Source organism: Notolepis coatsorum, assembly GCF_963971535.1.
Source record: "Notolepis coatsorum genome assembly, chromosome: 9".
Taxonomy (NCBI): domain Eukaryota; kingdom Metazoa; phylum Chordata; class Actinopteri; order Aulopiformes; family Paralepididae; genus Notolepis; species Notolepis coatsorum.
In genome coordinates, this window is record NC_140173.1 from 142,244,349 (window position 1) to 142,261,918 (window position 17,570).

Sequence of the window (17,570 nt, forward strand, 5' to 3'; positions counted from 1 at the left end):
CGCACAACGACCAGGAAGGGAATTGGCGTAACGACTAAATTGGGACGGGTGAAAAATACAGAAAGCCCAAATAAAAAAGGGCACTTTTTGACAGGTGCTCAAGCAACCTTTGGTCCCTACAGTATGTGTGCATGTGTCTGATCTTGAACCCACATCATCGTGCAAGGCGGTCCCCATCTTCTCTGCAATCTGCAATCTCCCCCACCAAAGTCTAAAAGCCAGGGAAGAACTTTGCTTGTTTGCAGCCTCTTCCAATTTATTTTGTTTATAATCCGCGCTGCTCGCTTGTGTGTTTTCTGTCCCAGGCTCCAGAGCAGAACATGGGAGCCATCAGAGGAACCGGAGGGTCCATCATCCGTCAGTCTACTGCGCAGAACGGGTGTGGTGGGTATCTCTCTCTCCTGCATTACACTAGAGGTTCCAGTAGTGGGCAGCTTGAATTGCCAGGTCCTAGAACCAGTGCTCTGGGGAGATCTTTTATTTTTAGAGCATTAACTCTGTGGAATGGCCTGCCTCGGAACCTCTGCTGCATTTACAGTAGATTCACTTTTAAAAAGAATCTTAAATAGTTTTTAAATTGTTTTTAACACTTTAAAGTAATTTTTTGTTTTTGTTTTACACTAATGTAATTTTAGCTATATTAATTGTCACAGTAGGTTCATTATGCATTGTGTGTACTGACTTTTAATAATTGTTTTTTGCAATAGTGATTGTTTTTGTGTGTTTTTTTGTGTGTGGACCCCAGGAAGACTAGCTGGTTGCTATCGCACCAGCTAATGGGGATCCCTAATAAAATCAAATCAAATCCTGTATATCTCTCTCCTCTCTCCTGTATCTCTCTCTCCTGTATCTCTCTCTCTTCTATCCTGTATCTCTCTCTCCTCTCTCCTGTATCTCTCTCTCCTCTCTCCTATATCTCTCTCCTCTCTCCTGTATCTCTCTCTCTCCTCTCTCCTGTATCTCTCTCTCCTCTCTCCTGTATCTCTCTCTCCTCTCTCCTGTATCTCTCTCTCCTCTCTCCTGTATCTCACTCTCCTCTCTCCTGTATCTCTCTCCTTGTGCGCTGCATACTATATAGTCCACAGTTATCAGTGTATCATTTTGACAGCAATACATTCTGTCAGACAGGAAAGCGTCAGTCTATACACTCATACACACACTCCATATCTACACAATACACACACTCCATATCTACACAATACCCAATACATACACTCCCTATCTACACAATACACACACTCCATATCTACGCAATACATATACAATAGATACACTCCCTATCTACGCAATACATATATAATACATACACTCCCTATATACACAATACACAATACATACACTCCCTATCTACACAATACACACAGTACACTCCCTATCTACACAATACACAATACATACACTCCCTATCTACACAATACATACACTCCCTATCTACACAATACACAATACATACACTCGCTATCTACACAATACACAATACATACACTCCCTATCTACACAATACATATACAATACATACACTCCCTATCTACGCAATACATATACAATACATACATTCCCTATCTACACAATACATATACAATACATACACTCCCTATCTACTAGGGATGTGCATCTCCATCACTGAGGCCTATGCGATGCACATCTCGATACGGTGCCAACGATACGATACATTAACGATACATTTGAAGCACCGGGCGATGCGATGCGATACGATTCACCCCGTTGAGATACGATACGATTCGATTCAACATAATGTGATTCGGGGCGATACGATGCGATTCAACACGATGCAAAATAATTATAAAATGTTATGGTATGACAGAGGATTTGGTTGTATTCCTTATATGCAGCGTATATTATTATTAAAAATAAAATAATCTACTGTAAGACAATTTATATAAAAACTCTTGGGTGCCTAAGACTTTTGCACAGTACTGTGTTTTCTATCCACTTTAGCTAAAAACACACACACAATGTATATATACACACTACTGTGAGACAATAATAATCACACACAAAGGGATAATGGCTTATAGCAGACTTAATCATTTTATAATATTTCAGATAATGAAATTAAATGTTTATCATCAACTATCCAGTTAGTATTTATATTGTAACGTTTTGGCCACTTTTAATCATTGGAGAGAGAGAGAGAGAGAGAGAGAGAGAGAGAGAGAGAGAGAGAGAGAGGGAGAGAGAGAGAGAGAGAGCGTTTGAGCGTTCTGATGTTCCGTAGCTCACCACACCATGATGGCATTTTGTCAACACAGTTGGAACCTGGAGGAAGCGATATTGCCAATAAATGTGCAGTTATCTTTGAACCTGTTGTCAAGCGTCGTCAATATACCCCCCCCCCCTGGTGTTGCGGAGTCACGTTAGTTAATTAGATAGTTTAACGTTAGCTGAACGGCTAACAGCGGCTAACGTTAGCCAGTTGGTCAATTAAATTCATGTCTCGACTTCTCTGTTTGTTGATAACTGTGATGCGGCTCTCGCCTTCTGTAGTAGCGAAGCAAAGATAGTCTCTGCTGCTGAGTGCTGACAGAAGTGGATGAGAGGAAATTATATGAATGAATCGGTTTTGACCGATGCAAAGACGCTAACAACAGATGCATCGCGAGTTCAACCTGAATTGTAGCCGATGCGCATTTTTCACACCGATGCACTCGCATCTTGAACGTTTATGCCGGTGCACCGATGCGAATCAGTGAATCTTAACATCACTACTATCTACACAATGCACAATACATACACTCCCTATCTACACAATACATATACAATACATACACTCCCTATCTACACAATACATATACAATACATACACTCTCTATCTACACAATATATTCAATACATACACACTCTACACGATACAACCAAAGCGTTCCCAATGCTACTCTGCCATTTTGGGCAAATTCTGAAAACTCCACCTGTTTTCTACCCAGAAGACAACACTGCAAACAATGCCGGCGTTGTGGGCGGACTGAAAGCAGGGGGCGTGTCGAAAGGGGTAAGCCCTGCCTTAACCTAACCAATATACCTCACATTTACATTTAGTCATTTAGCTGACGCTTTTATCCAAAGCGACTTACAAGTCAGAATGAAGGGTACAACTCTGGCAGCTAAGGATAAGTGATATTGTTCATCAAACAGTGTTGAACTTGAGTGCTACAATCTTGAGTGCATAGTAGTATAGTCATATTAGCATAGTAGGTAGTAATATAGGCAAGGTAGACTACTTAGTACTTTTTTTTATTTCAGATATTGTTTGAAGTCAATGTCGTAAAATTTGGCAGGTTTTCGACTGTCCTGACTGTGGTGGGAAGTTTGTTCCACCATTGTGGAGCAAGGACCAATAATAGCCTGCCTCTCTTTAGGAGTGGGTCTCAGCTGCAGAGCGTAGGGGTCTTGAGGGTGTGTAGTTAGAAGATGCAGAGTGTAGGGGTCTTGAGTGTCAGGATCCTAGGCCCGGTCCTGGCTGGACTGGGCAGGATGGTAACATTGGGCAGTACCCTCCATCTAACTTTGGGCAATGCCCTCTATCTGACATTGGCCCTCGGCCTGACATTGGCGCCCTACCACCCTCTAGTGGTGACAAACAATCGGTGCGCTCCAGTACACTGGACATCCTGACTACTGTGATAACAATAATTAATAGTATGATTAATGTGGTGTCATGGTGTGTACTGTTATTGTCTTTCCCTTCCCTGGTGTGATGTCATGCACTGTTTTGGGTTGTTAGGAGTTGCCTTTGTGTTTAGTTGTGTTTAGTTGTTCTTTGCTTATTGTCTAGGGGTTGTTTGTGATTCTGTGTTGGCCAGGTGTTCTTAATTGTTAATTAGTTGGGCTATATAGGGTTTTGTCTGTCCTCCCTTCTGTGTGGCGACATTCCTCCAGTTACCCCCTGTTCCTCCACGTCGTGTCGCACCGTTCTCCCTCTAGTAAGTCTTAGTGTTTGTTGTTTTGTATTGTGAAGTTTGTTATTTAGTTTCTGTATTTTCCCTGTATTGCACTGGATTCTACAGTAAACACCCTTCTCCAAGCTTCACTCCTCGCCTCTGCCTCCTCCATTCTTTCCCTTTCTGTATTATTGCATTCTACCTAACCCCGTCGTGACACTTGAGGGTGTGTAGTTAGGAAATGTGATTATGTTCTATAAATGCTCTAGAATCTACCGGTATTTCTCAGGAAAGGGTTAATTAATACCCCTCCCCCTCCCCCCATAGTCAGCCATAGTTTAGCTAATAGGAATATTTCCTGGATGACTTCAAATAATGGATTCACACATGCGGTACAGGCCCCTGGATTGGCAGACGGCGCGATTCGAAGAATGCCACCTGATGAGTAGGCAGTGCCGTGCGAGTCGATTAACATGCTGCCAACCTGGCTGATTGGAGGGACTTAAAGCTGCTGTGAAGGGATGCGATAACAAAAAAAAAGCCTGCCAAAATGTCTGGGTTTTTGGAAAATGTAATCTGGCAGCTCAACCAAATTCAAACTTTGACATTGCCTCAAATGCTTAATGTTTTTGAGCGGCGGGGGTCTTTATTAAATTGGCTGTTGAATTATGAATCAGTCGCTACTGTATATGGCCTGATGACTTCAGTCCAGGTATACACATCAAAAAAGTACCCCTCCACTACACACACACACACACACACACACGCACACGCACACACACACACACATACCTGTTCCTGTATTACAGGATTACACGTCGATATATTAACCTGAATAATTCAGAAGGTAATCATCCTGGTATACATTTTGAATTACAGCGTACAGCGTACAGAATTACAGCGTTCCCCCCCCCCCCCCCCCCCCCCCCAACCACCTCCAATGTACAGTCCCACCCCCACCTACCCAATCCAATGTACAGTTTCTACGCCTAATGTATATACTCTTTTCTTTCGGGACTCTTTTTGTATCACAAATACAGTACTGTAATTGCAAATCTGGTATGTCATAAATGTATAGATGTAGCAGTACTGTCTATCTGTATGTCATGTATGTCATATATGTTACGATGAATTGGAAATGGGGGACCCTGGTGTAAACAAGACGAAAGTCTTTCTCTGGTCTGCATCCCCTTAACAATTGTATGTATTGAGCTGTACTGCACTGTACCCATTCTGCAATCTGTTAATAAAGTTTTCATTCATTCATTCATTCATTCCAAATTGGACTTGGACAGATGAGAAGACGTGATGACACAGAGCAGGCAAATTACACCCACAATAGGTAAAGACAATCTGTCAGCTATTCTATATGCACTTCATATCCATAAACCAAGTGCCCATACTCATGTCTCCTCATACGTAGATACAGTAGGGGTGACAGTGACTCAGGAGGTATACGAGCGGTCGCCTGGTAATCGGAATGTTCCCGGTTTGATTCCGGCTCCTCCCGCCCCGGCAGCGTGTGGAAGTGTCCTTGAGCAAAGAGACTTAACCCCTTAACTGCTATGAGCAGATCGGCACCTTGCATCATGGTCGCCTCTGCCGTCGGTGTGTGAATGTGTGAGGCAGTGTGAGGCCATAAGTTGTAAAGTGCTTTATAAAGCGCTATATGCGCTATATAAGTGCAGTCCATCTACCATTTACCATTTAGAGAACACTGTCCAACTGTACACAATTCTGACTCAACATCCTTGATTGATTGATTGATTGATTGATTGATTGATTGATTGATTGATTGATTGATTGATTGAAAACTTTATTAACAGATTGCAGAAAGGGTACAATACAGTACGGCTCAATACACACAATTGTTAAGGGGATGCAGACCAGAGAAAGACTTTCGTCTTGTTTACATCAGGGTCCCCCATTTTCAATTCATCAGGACATACATGACATACAGATAGACTTGATTGATTGATTGATTGATTGAAAAGTTTATTAACAGATTGCAGAATGGTTACAGTACAGTACAGCTCAATACACACAATTGTTAAGGGGATGCAGACCAGAGAAAGACTTTCGTCTGGTTTACATCAGGGTCCCCCATTTTCAATTCATCATAACATATATGACACACACGACATACAGATAGATCCTAGCTTTCCTTTCAGGTGAAAGAAAGAAATAAAACATCACCTGCTACAGGTCCGTATAGCGACAATATCACACACACACACCCTTGTTTTGAAACCCTTATTAAAATAAGTAATGGGACTTCTTGGCTCAAGAACAAAGGACACGTCAGTGTGATCAACGAGGGAGATAACTCAGCTGCTCGACGAGAAGCAAAGCATTGCGACAGTGATACAATGACACCATCTGCTATGGGCAGAGAGACTCGTCTCGGTGATGGAGCGCACCGTGCGCTTGGCAAAATGCACTTTGAGAGCCGCGTGCAAATAAATAAAAGATGTTCGCCTGTCCTTTAGTGCCAAACCGGACTCGGCAGCTGCAGCCCACAATGTTGTCGTCCGTATAATAATAATTATATAATAAGTCGTCCCCCTCAGTCTCTGGACTATAAATTCAGACTTGAGCTTTTGTCAGATGTTGGCCACTTAGATACTCTTTAAAAATGTGTTTCGGTCTTGGTGGTGTACGGTCGATAGAGATGGGGGAAATTGATAAGATACACTGTGTCCGTACGCTGTGCTTCAAGACATTGAAGTTATTCAAACAAATCTAAAAACCCATGGGTGACATTTGAAGGTCTGTCGACCTTCATCAGATCTCTCTGGTTGTAGCCATTAAAAAGTCATGGAGTTCAGTCAGATAGATTATTCAACCTGGTGGTGAATCTCGCCTAGGGCGCCAAATGGGCTAGGTCCGCCCCTGGGTGCAGCGAGGCGTATGTAAGTCTCACCTTTTACAGTATGTGAAGAATAAAGCCTACGGAGCGCAAATGATCAAAGTGTTATAATGTATTTTTATGCCGTCAACCACTGATAACTGAGAACCACTGTTCTAGAAGGTTCGGTTATGACATCATACGGTGGCATCACGAATATCATACTGTGGTTCATACTGTGGTTCTAGAATGTTCTATGTTCTAGAAAGGTATATTATGACATCACCACAAACGCTCTAGAATGTTCTATGTTCTAGAAAGTTATATTATGACATCACCACAAACGCTCTAGAATGTTCTATGACAAGTACGACGGTTCAATGACTTTAGTCAAAAGTGATCCGTTTTTTACGGATCAAGTTCTGTTCCTAATCGATCGATGTAACAGGAAACATCTGTAACTACTGTATGATGTATTTGGTAACACTTTACAATACAGTGTAATTACCAGGAACTTACTGTGTAACTTCCTCACGTGAATCCGTACGTATACAATATTTACCGGTTCCTACTGGTACTTAAATGTAGGTACAGCTAAATTCAAATACAGGGTAAATGTCAGGAAGTTGCTCCAGATCCTCAATTGTTCCTCATCGTCTTTTCTTCTGCTGTACCTACATTTTAGTACCAGTAGGAGCGGGTACATATTTTATACATACGGATTCATACAAAGTTACGCCATAAGTTCAGTGCAATTACACTGTATGTTCCGGGTAATTACACTGTACCATGTTTATCTTATCTGGTAGGGAGTGGTAACCTGCTGTAACCCATCCACTTCAAGGTTCCACACGTTGCACGTTCAGAGATGCTCTTCTGCACATCCCTGTTATTTGAGTTACTGTTGCCTTTCTGTCAGCTTGAAGCAGTCTGGTTGTTCTCACTCTGATCGCTCTCGTTATCCAGGCGTTTTCGCCCCCACCACACACAACGCTGCTCACTGGATATTTTTTTTTCATCATGTCAACTCTAGAGACTGTTGTGAGTGAAAACCCCAGCGGATCAGCAATTCCCAAGACACTCAAACCCCCCCGTCTGGAACCAACAATCACTAGACGGTTCAAAGTCACTCGGATCAGATTTCTTCTCCGTTCTGGTGTTTGTTCTGAACAACAACTGAACCTCTTCACCACGTCCTGCATGCTTTTATGCATTGAGTTGCTGCCACATAATTGGCTGATTAGATATTTGCATTAATGTGCAGGTGTACGAATGTACGGTAATAAAGTGGGTACTGAGTGTACAGTTACAGTAGGAACACTTGGTATAATATAACATGCATCTACTTGAATTCACCTTTTGATAATAAAAGCAAAGTTTTCGACAGAACGTCACTTCAGTTTAATTTCCAGGAATTGTGAAATGTCTGCATGCCACCATGCATTGTCTAATAATGGTACCTTTACAAGAGTCATCCACTAATGGTACCTTAACTTTACAAGAGTCATCCACTAATGGTACCTTTACAAGAGTCATCCACTAATGGTACCTTTACAAGAGTCATCCACTAATGGGCCGACTGTGAGGGCCGACGATCCACTCCACTGGTCAAATTACTTACTTGTGAGTAATACGTCCGTTGATAAAGAAAAGCAATGTCCACAGCCGCTCCAGTGCAAAGTAAAGATATCCAAATGGTTTATTTGCAAAGTATTTCTTTACAGAAGTGGGCCTAAATCTACTTTCCTAAATATTCCTGTCACTACTACAAATACTACTACAAGTTTGTTGATGAATATCAGCAGTGTTTACTGTTTTTATGTAACTCTAATAATCCAAAGTACTGACCAGTTTTTTCCGTTAAAATGTAAAATAGAATTCCTGTCCCCTCAACGGCAGAAACGCTCACAAGAAATGACCGGATGGGAGGCTGCAGGGAGCTCTCTCCGTGGTGCTGAATGCAGAGGAAAATACTACATCTTCAGTCAGTGAATAGTCATGCTGTCAGCTTTTCCCATAAGCTCATGAGTTTTACCTGTCCACACAAATACACTCGTTTGTTTTTGTCTTTTCCCCCCCAAATGGAGTTCCTTGAACATCTTCCCCCTGGCAGGAGTTTTCAAAAATGCATTTTCAGTGACCAAAAACACAGTTTGCACGTCGTACGAACCGCATAGAAAAAGCTACGCTTTTAAGTGTACGCGTGGACAAGGCCCAACAGTGGAAACAAATACATGTGGGTATAAATGTATTGCTTGAGGTCTACTAGTTGGCAACTGTAAAGGAATTGTACTACTCTTTTTTTTTTATCCACTTTTTCTCCCATTTTCTATTTTTCTCCCATCCCAATTTCGTATCATCCAATTCAACCCTCCCCTGTCTCGAACGCTGTTTCTTGCCTCCCACAAGCCGGCTGCAATGTGGACTAAGTCATACATGGCACGAGTCCCCTCCGATACTCGAGGTAACAGCAGTCGCATCTTTTCACCTGCGCGGCACGATCTTTCAGCGTCAGGGGTCTGCGCTTTGGAGGGGCGCCGCCCCCATCGCTTCCTGATTCTACTGCGCAGGCGCACCAACCGACCCGTAGGAGTCGCTGTCCACATCGCCCGATCCCCACCCATCAGTTTCCCTCCCCCTAATACTGCCAATGTGTATTAGTACGGACGACCAGCTAAACTGAAAGCAATGTGGAGCGCTGGGCTCGAACAGGCGAACCCAGCGTCTCCAGTATTCGTGGTGAGCGCCTTGCCCACTGCACCACGTAGCCGCCCTGGAATTGTACTATTCTTTTTTTTCTTTTCTTTTTTATCTTTTTCCCCCTCCATTTTCCTCTGATTTTCTCCCATCCCAATGTTAGTCGTATGCCAATTCCCAATCCCCTTCCTGGTCGCTGCGCACTTACCCCCCACAGTGAGATCATCTGGGAGAGTGGAGGCTATCACATGCTTCCTCCGACACACGTCCAGCCAATCAACCGCTTCTTTTCACCTGGCAGCGCGGATCCTCCCTGAGAGGGCGTAGCGTGTGGAAGGATCACACTATTCCACTCAGGTCCTATCCGCGCTTAGCAGGCGCCCCGACCGAACTGTAGGAGTCGCTGTTTACAACGACCCGGACCCACCCCGCCAGCTTCTCCCACCCTCTAATACTGCCAATTGTATTAGTGTGAGCGGCCAGCCAAGCTGGTGACAACCCCGGAGCTGTGAGCTGGATTCGAACAGGCGAATCCAGCTCACAGCTCCGGGGTTGGTGACGAACGCAATCTCCGCTACGCCACCTAACCGCTCTGGAATTGTACTATTCTAATGGCTTTCCACAAACATACAAAAACAATATAACAACCTATTCTTTTTTTCTTAATGTGATACACCGCCGCAAATGCAAACCCTCCTCACAAACGGCAAACGGTTACAGGAAAGGACACAGCTCAGGTCTCTCGACACATGAAGGCGTTTATAGGGGCTTGTAGTCCAGCTTGGATTCCAGCTTCTTTGAATCCGCGACTTTGCGCACGGCTTTCATGAAGTCCTCTTGGGTGACGTACTCGCGGTCGGCACGGATGGCAAACAGACCCGCCTCCGTGCACACGTTTCTGAGATCGGCTCCGTTGAAACCGTCGGACAGTTTAACGATCGCTTCGTAATCCATCTCCCCGCGCTTGGTGATGGGGCCAGCGTGGATCTTCATGATGTCGAGGCGAGCCTGTTCGTTGGGCAACTGGATGTGGATCTTGCGGTCCAGGCGTCCCGGACGCAGCAGGGCGGGGTCCAGGGTGTCGGGCCTGTTGGTGGCCATGATCATCTTCACGCGGTGCAGCGCCTCGAAGCCGTCCATCTGGTTCAGCAGCTCCATCAGCGTCCTCTGGATCTCTCGGTCCGCGGACGTGCCCTCGGAGAAACGACGGCCACCGATGGCGTCGATCTCGTCCATGAAGATGATGCAGGGCTGGTGGTCCCTGGCGTAGTTGAACATCTCCCTGATGCACCTGGCGCTCTCTCCGATGTACTTGTCCACGATGGAGCTGGACACCACCATGAGGAAGTTACAGTCCAGCTGACTGGCCACTGCTCTGGCGAGAAGAGTCTTCCCGGTACCCGGAGGACCGTAGAGGAGGCAGCCCTTTGGGGGGATGATGCCCACTCGCTCAAACAGCTCCGGGTTGGTGAGAGGCAGCTCGATCACCTCTCTCAGCTCACGGATCTGTTCCGACAAGCCCCCGATCTCCGCGTATGAGACGCTGCCTGGGTCCTCGTGGGACATGTTGTAGACCAGGGGGTCCACCACTCTGGGCAGGTACCTCATTATAGTGAGGGTGGTCATGTCTAATGCCACTCTGGTGCCAGCTTTTAACTGTGATTTGTCCAGCTGGCTGCGGCATCCGACCACATAGCGAGGACCTTTGCTTGCCTTGACGATGAATTTCTCCTCTGTAAGCTGTTTAAGCACCTCGCCAACGATCTGACCAACACTCTGGAGGGCCTTGAGATCATTCTCCGACTTGTCATACTGCTTGGTTTGCTCTCGGAGCTGCTCCCACAATTCCTTTAGCCCCCCGTTGATCTCTTTATGTTCGAGCAATTTCTTCCTATAGTCTTGTAGTCCCTTGTCCCTGGTTTCGGCCATAAATCTACTTAAATACATAACTATTCCTGTCACTACTACAAATACTACTACAAGGTAAGAAAACTGTATTTTCACACTCTCCAAAATCACAGCCGACTCGACACATGAAAATTCCTTCGTTATGTGAAAGCCGTAAATCCACTTGCTGGCTTCAGTCAATTGTTGAGTCCATCCGTTCGGCCCTGTTCAGTCTGATCGAAGATGCAAAATGTCCGTTCTGAGAAAATGTCATCTTATATAGAGACCCAAATGTTCTAGAAGGGTCGGTTATGACATCATACGGTGGCATCACGAATGTTCCATAACGTCCTATCATGACATCATACTGTGGTTCTAGAATGTTTTATGTTCTAGAAAGTTCTATTATGACATCACCACAAACGTTCCTGAATGTTCTATGTTCTAGAAAGTCTATTATGACATCACCACAAACGTTCCTGAATGTTCTATGTTCTAGAAAGTCTATTATGACATCACCACAAACGTTCCTGAATGTTCTATGTTCGAGAAAGTGCTATTATGACATCACCACAAACGCCCTAGAATGTTCTATGACAAGTACGACGGTTCAATGACTTTATCTAAATCCAATCAATATTAAACATTCATATAATACAATAACCTAAATATATAGCTTTGGCTCTTACATTAAAGTTACGCCATAAGTTCAGTGCAATTACACTGTATGTTCCGGGTAATTACACTGTACTGTACCATGTTTATCTTATCTGGTAGGGAGTGGTAACCTGCTGTAACCCGTCCACTTCAAAATTCCACACGTTGCACGTTCAGAGATGCTCTTCTCTGCATACCCCTGTTATTAGAGTTACTGTTGCCTGTCTGTCAGCTTGAAGCAGTCTGGTTGTTCTCCTCTGATCTCTCTCGTTATCCAGGCGTTTTCACCCCCACACACAACGCTGCTCACTGGATATTTTTTTTCATCATGTCAACTCTAGAGACTGTTGTGAGTGAAAACCCCAGTGGATCAGCAATTCCTGAGACACTCAAACCACCCCGTCTGGAACCAACAATCACTAGACGGTTCAAAGTCACTCAGATCAGATTTCTTCTCCGTTCTGGTGTTTGTTCTGAACAACAACTGAACCTCTTCACCACGTCCTGCATGCTTTTATGCATTGAGTTGCTGCCACATAATTGGCTAATTAGATATTTGCATTAATGTGCACGAATGTACCTAATCAAGTGGGTACTGAATGTACAGTTACAGTAGGAACACTTGGTATAATATAATATGCATCTACTTGAATTCACCTTTTGATAATAAAAGCAACGTTTTCGACAGAACGTCACTTCAGTTTAATTTCCAGGAATTGTGAAATGTCTGCATGCCACCATGCATTGTCTAATAATGGTACCTTTACAAGAGTCATCCTCTAATGGCACCTTAACTTTACAAAAGTCATCCACTAATGGTACCTTTACAAGAGTCATCCACACATTTATTTATTTTTAACCTTGATTTAACCAGTAAAAAGTCTCATTGAGATAAAAAAAAAAATAATCTCTTTTACAAGAGCATCCTGGCCAAGATAGTTACAGTTACACTTTCACATTTACAGACGAAAACAATTTAAAAAACATATAGCAATTAAAACAAAAACAAGGACAATTCACAGAACCATTTATAGTCGGTCAAAACATCTGCAGCCAGATGTGCTGGATTCCATTTAGCTTAGAAGGGTTTTAAAAAGCAACTAGTGAGACCAGCTCATGCAAGTGCACGTGGTTTTGTAGCTGATTCCAGGTGGAGGGAGCTGCGTAGTTGAACGTTCTTTTTCCAAGTTCAGTACGGACCCGAGGGACAGATAAGTAAAAAATAAGCCCTGGGAACGAAGACCATAACTGCCCATACTTTTTTGGAGAATGTACATCTGTAGGTAAGTTGGCAGCAGTCCAAGGATAGCCTTATAAATAAGGACATGCCAATGGTTGAGTCTGCGGGTGGACAGGGCAGACCATCCCACCCGAGAATACAAAGTACAGTGGTGAGTAAGGACTTTAAAATGTGTGATGCATCTCAGCACTCCATGGTAGACAGAAGCCAGTGAGTGTAGGCATTTCGAGGATGCATGCATGTATATCACCAGAGTCCAGCGCAGACATAAAGGTGGCAGCAACCAGCCTCTTTTTAGCCTTGAAGGAGAAACAAGCCTTGTTTCTAAAATAAAAACCCAGTTTCAACTTCAGTTTTATTAGCTAGTTGTGTGAGGCTTAACCCTCCGGGCACCTTTGTCGCAATTCTCGTCAAATAGCCTTTTTTCCACGTGTGTTGGCCATATTTTTTTATGTATATGCCAGGTAGGGCTGACCCCTATTAGTCGAATAGTCGACTAATCGATCGAAAGGAGCCGTAGTCGACTGCCAACCTCTTAGTCGACTGCACAAAAAAAAAATAAGAATTATTTTTTTATAATTACCGTATTATTATTATTATTATTATTATATATTTTTTTTATCATTCTTTCCAAAAGAAAAGAGGCCTAGAAGCGTGGCTAATGCTAATGGCACGCATACCTACTAACTGCCTAAGAAAACAGGCACAGAGGCACTGAAAGAGGATTTCACCCATCTAATGAACACATAGACTATAGACAAATATCAAGATGTATCCATCAGTGGACCAATTGCATGCTTTCGCAGAGGACAAGAAGCCTTCAGTCGACTCCTTCAGACATTAAGCACCCCCCACAGCCCAAATGGAATGATATTATGCTTGAGAAATAACAGCATCATAACACAGCCATACAGAATATCAACACTGTCGCCAGAAAGTACATTATGTTATAGCCATGAGTAATATATTTACATATTGCATAAGTAATATATTTACGTATTGTATCAACAAAAGTCTTGTGTACAAAAAAGGAAGAAACTCCACGACTGGAGATTGAACCAGCAGTCATTGCAGTTGTAGACAAGTGTTTTAACCACTACACTACAACCACTACACTACACTACTACGTATATATTACTTATGGCTATATATATATATATAGCATATACCTACAGTACCTCTTTCTCTGTTCGCTTAGTGTATACCCACCTATCACCCTACAGTCATTATCATTCAAATAATATTAGAAGGTGTGGTCACACTAATACCCACCTATCACCCTACCTGAGTCATTATCATTCAAATTATATTAGGTGTGGTCACACTAATACCTACCTATCGTCCTACAGTCATTATCATTCAAATTATATTAGGTGTGGTCACACTATAGCCACCTCCCTCAGCAACATACCATTGAATTATGTGCTATGACATTGTTATAACACAATTGTTATTACTGTGTTATATTACACGCTAATACACTAATAATGGGTGATGAATGTGCTACGTATATCTAGTTAACCCCTTAAGCCCGAGCGGTCCGAATGAATGATTTGATGAGTTTGCACGTCACATTTAGGTCGTCCTCCTTTACCCTCTCAAAATGATCCCACACTTTGGATTTCCTGCCTGACTGTCACATAGTTAAATAATCTGAAGTTTCAAAGTATATAATGTGTATTAAATAAATGGGGAATGGAACCCTTAAACAAACAAGCAACAGGGCAAGAGAGAACAAGCGAGTCATAATAAATTTGACAAGGCGCAGCTCACGAATGAAGCTTTGTGACTGAGACTAGACTGAAAGGTTTGGTTGACTACTAGGGGTCAACCCTACTGAAGTGCTTGTACCTTTGCATCACCTGGAAGTTCTACACTTGTTGCTTTTTTCCAGACCTGTTCCCTTGTCTCTTGGCATCGCTTTCTCAGTAAAAAAAAACACATGGCATAATATACCTGGGCTCAGTCAGTTGTGTGGATCATGTATCGAAAAACATTCATTATCAATGACGCTGTAGGGGCGCAGATCTTTTGAAATTAAATTGTCTATGGACTTGGAGTTATTTTCTTAGAGAAGTGGTGCAGTTGGTTGGTGGAATGTTTGCTACTGGATGTTGTTGTCCCACTTCCTTGGTCTCTGGGAGATAGCGTACGATGCAAGTCCTCATGTTTGTAGCAGGCCGTTCCCAAAATACTTCACCGTCGCTTTCAAGATCCTTCTTCCCTGGGAGATTATAAAATCCAAAGTGTGTCCTTCTCTGAACGCTTGCCGTCATTGAAGATGGGGCAGGTTTGATTTAATTTAATTTTACTTTTCCTCCTCATAGACTGATATATTAGTTTTACCTCCACCGTTGGCCTGCGTCATGCTTGCCCTCTGGTAAATAAGCCAAATAAGTCAAGCAAGCAGCAAAATCGCTTGGACTTCCAGTCAGAAATGTCCAAATAAAAGTATAAAAAGATACCAAGATACCAATCCATGGGCCTTGTACACACACATGCTGGTCTTTAAGTGTTTCATTTTAGAAAGGTTTTAGTTCATTGGTCTTATAATGTTGACTGTACAGATGCACAAGGTGCAAAGAACAGGGCTCATCAGAATAAGGGCAATGCACCCTTAGTAATCTAACTATAAAGGAGGGAATGCATGCGTGTCTTTATTGGACATGATGCCTGGCTGTTGTCGGCGGGGGGGTGAGCGATGACTCATCAACTATCCCACAGGAGAGGAGTTAACAGCTAACGGATTCAGCTGTTGATTGTCAAGTCAAGATCGTTGTTGTTGTTGTGGTTGTTGATGTTTTGTTTTTCTCACAGACTACAGTACAATTCAGGTTAGTCACTGCAGGGACGGCCGCTAGGTTTTTGTTGCTGAGATACAAGAGTTTATTTATCACATACATACCAGGGCATACAGTGAAATGCGGTTGGCCATGGCCGCTACGATTGTGCAAGAATACAATAGTAATAATAGTAAATAGTAATAAAAATAAGTAGAATATACATTAATAATCACATGTACACTGTACACTCCCATATACAATATACAGTTTTACTTCTATGTCCCTATGCTATACTTTCTGTTACTAGCTAATACTATGCAATAATCACAACAAGTTATTTTCTTAAAGTGTCCTTTTTTCCCTTCCTTTAAAGTGTCCTTTTCTTGTGTGTTTAAAGTGACCTCTGGTGCGTTTGTGTGTGAGCAAGTGCAGAATGCTGTGTTGTGTCTGTGTACTGTATGTGTGTGTTCATGTGTGCTTGTGTGTGGAGAGATCAGTGTCCAGTGTTCTGATGGCCTGAGGGAAGAAGCTGAGCCTTAGTAAATGCGGAGGCGCTCGCCCCGACCGCAGCAGCTTGAACAGCTGCAGCCATGCAAGCAGCCATGGCAGACATTGTCCTTTCTCACCACGGGACTGAGTGGTTTTGCGCTTTGTTACCAAATAAATGGGTATTATATTATACTTTATTGCATTTCAACGAACAATTTAAAAACTCAAATGCACCTGTGTCTCAATCAACTAAACAAAATATGGATCATTTTGTGCTGTGGTTACCTACTGTATGTGTATACTGTCTCAATAAAGAACCTTCTCTCCTGTGTCTCACTCTCTGTCTTCCTACTGTCTCAATAAAGAACCTTCTCTCCTGTGTCTCCCTCTCTGTCTTCCTACTGTCTCAATAAAGAACCTTCTCTCCTGTGTCTCCCTCTCTGTCTTCCTACTGTCTCAATAAAGAACGTTATCTCCTGTGTCTCCCTCTCTGTCTTCCTACTGTCTCAATAAAGTACGTTATCTCCTGTGTCTCCCTCTCTGTCTTCCTACTGTCTCAATAAAGTACATTATCTCCTGTGTCTCCCTCTCTGTCTTCCTACTGTCTCAATAAAGAACCTTCTCTCCTGTGTCTCCCTAGCCTTCATATTGTCTCAATAAAGAACCTCCCCTCCTGTGTCTCTCCTACTCTGGTTCCCTCTCAGCCTTCCTACTGTCTCAATAAAGAACCTTGTCTCCTGTGTCTCCCCGACTCTGTCTCCCTCTCAGCCCTCCTACTGTCTCAATAAAGAACCTTCTCTCCAGTCCTGTGTCTCCCTCTCAGCCTTCCTACAGTGTCAGACTGTGGTTGTACTGGGCAGCTCCTAGTGGTCAACAGTGACAAACTGTGGTTGTTACTGGGCAGGTCCTAGTGGTCAACAGTGTCAGACTGTAGTTGTACTGGGCAGCTCCTAGTGGTCAACAGTGTCAGACTGTGGTTGTACTGGGCAGTTTCTAGTGGTCAACAGTGTCAGACTGTGGTTGTACTGGGCAGATCCTAGTGGTCAACAGTGTCAGACTGTAGTTGTACT

The 17,570-nt window shown here is 43.3% G+C and overlaps 1 protein-coding gene across 1 annotated transcript; it reads right to left on the reverse strand.

The window, feature by feature from the left end:
- Window positions 1-10,203: 10,203 nt before the first annotated feature.
- On the reverse strand, window positions 10,204-11,373 carry LOC311234434 (26S proteasome regulatory subunit 10B-like; the record flags this gene model as incomplete). The annotated part of the gene is made up of 1 exon (XM_084321611.1): window positions 10,204-11,373. The coding sequence occupies one exon, from the start codon at window positions 11,371-11,373 to the stop codon at window positions 10,204-10,206; it is 1,170 nt and encodes a 389-aa protein (XP_084177737.1).
- Window positions 11,374-17,570: the final 6,197 nt, after the last annotated feature.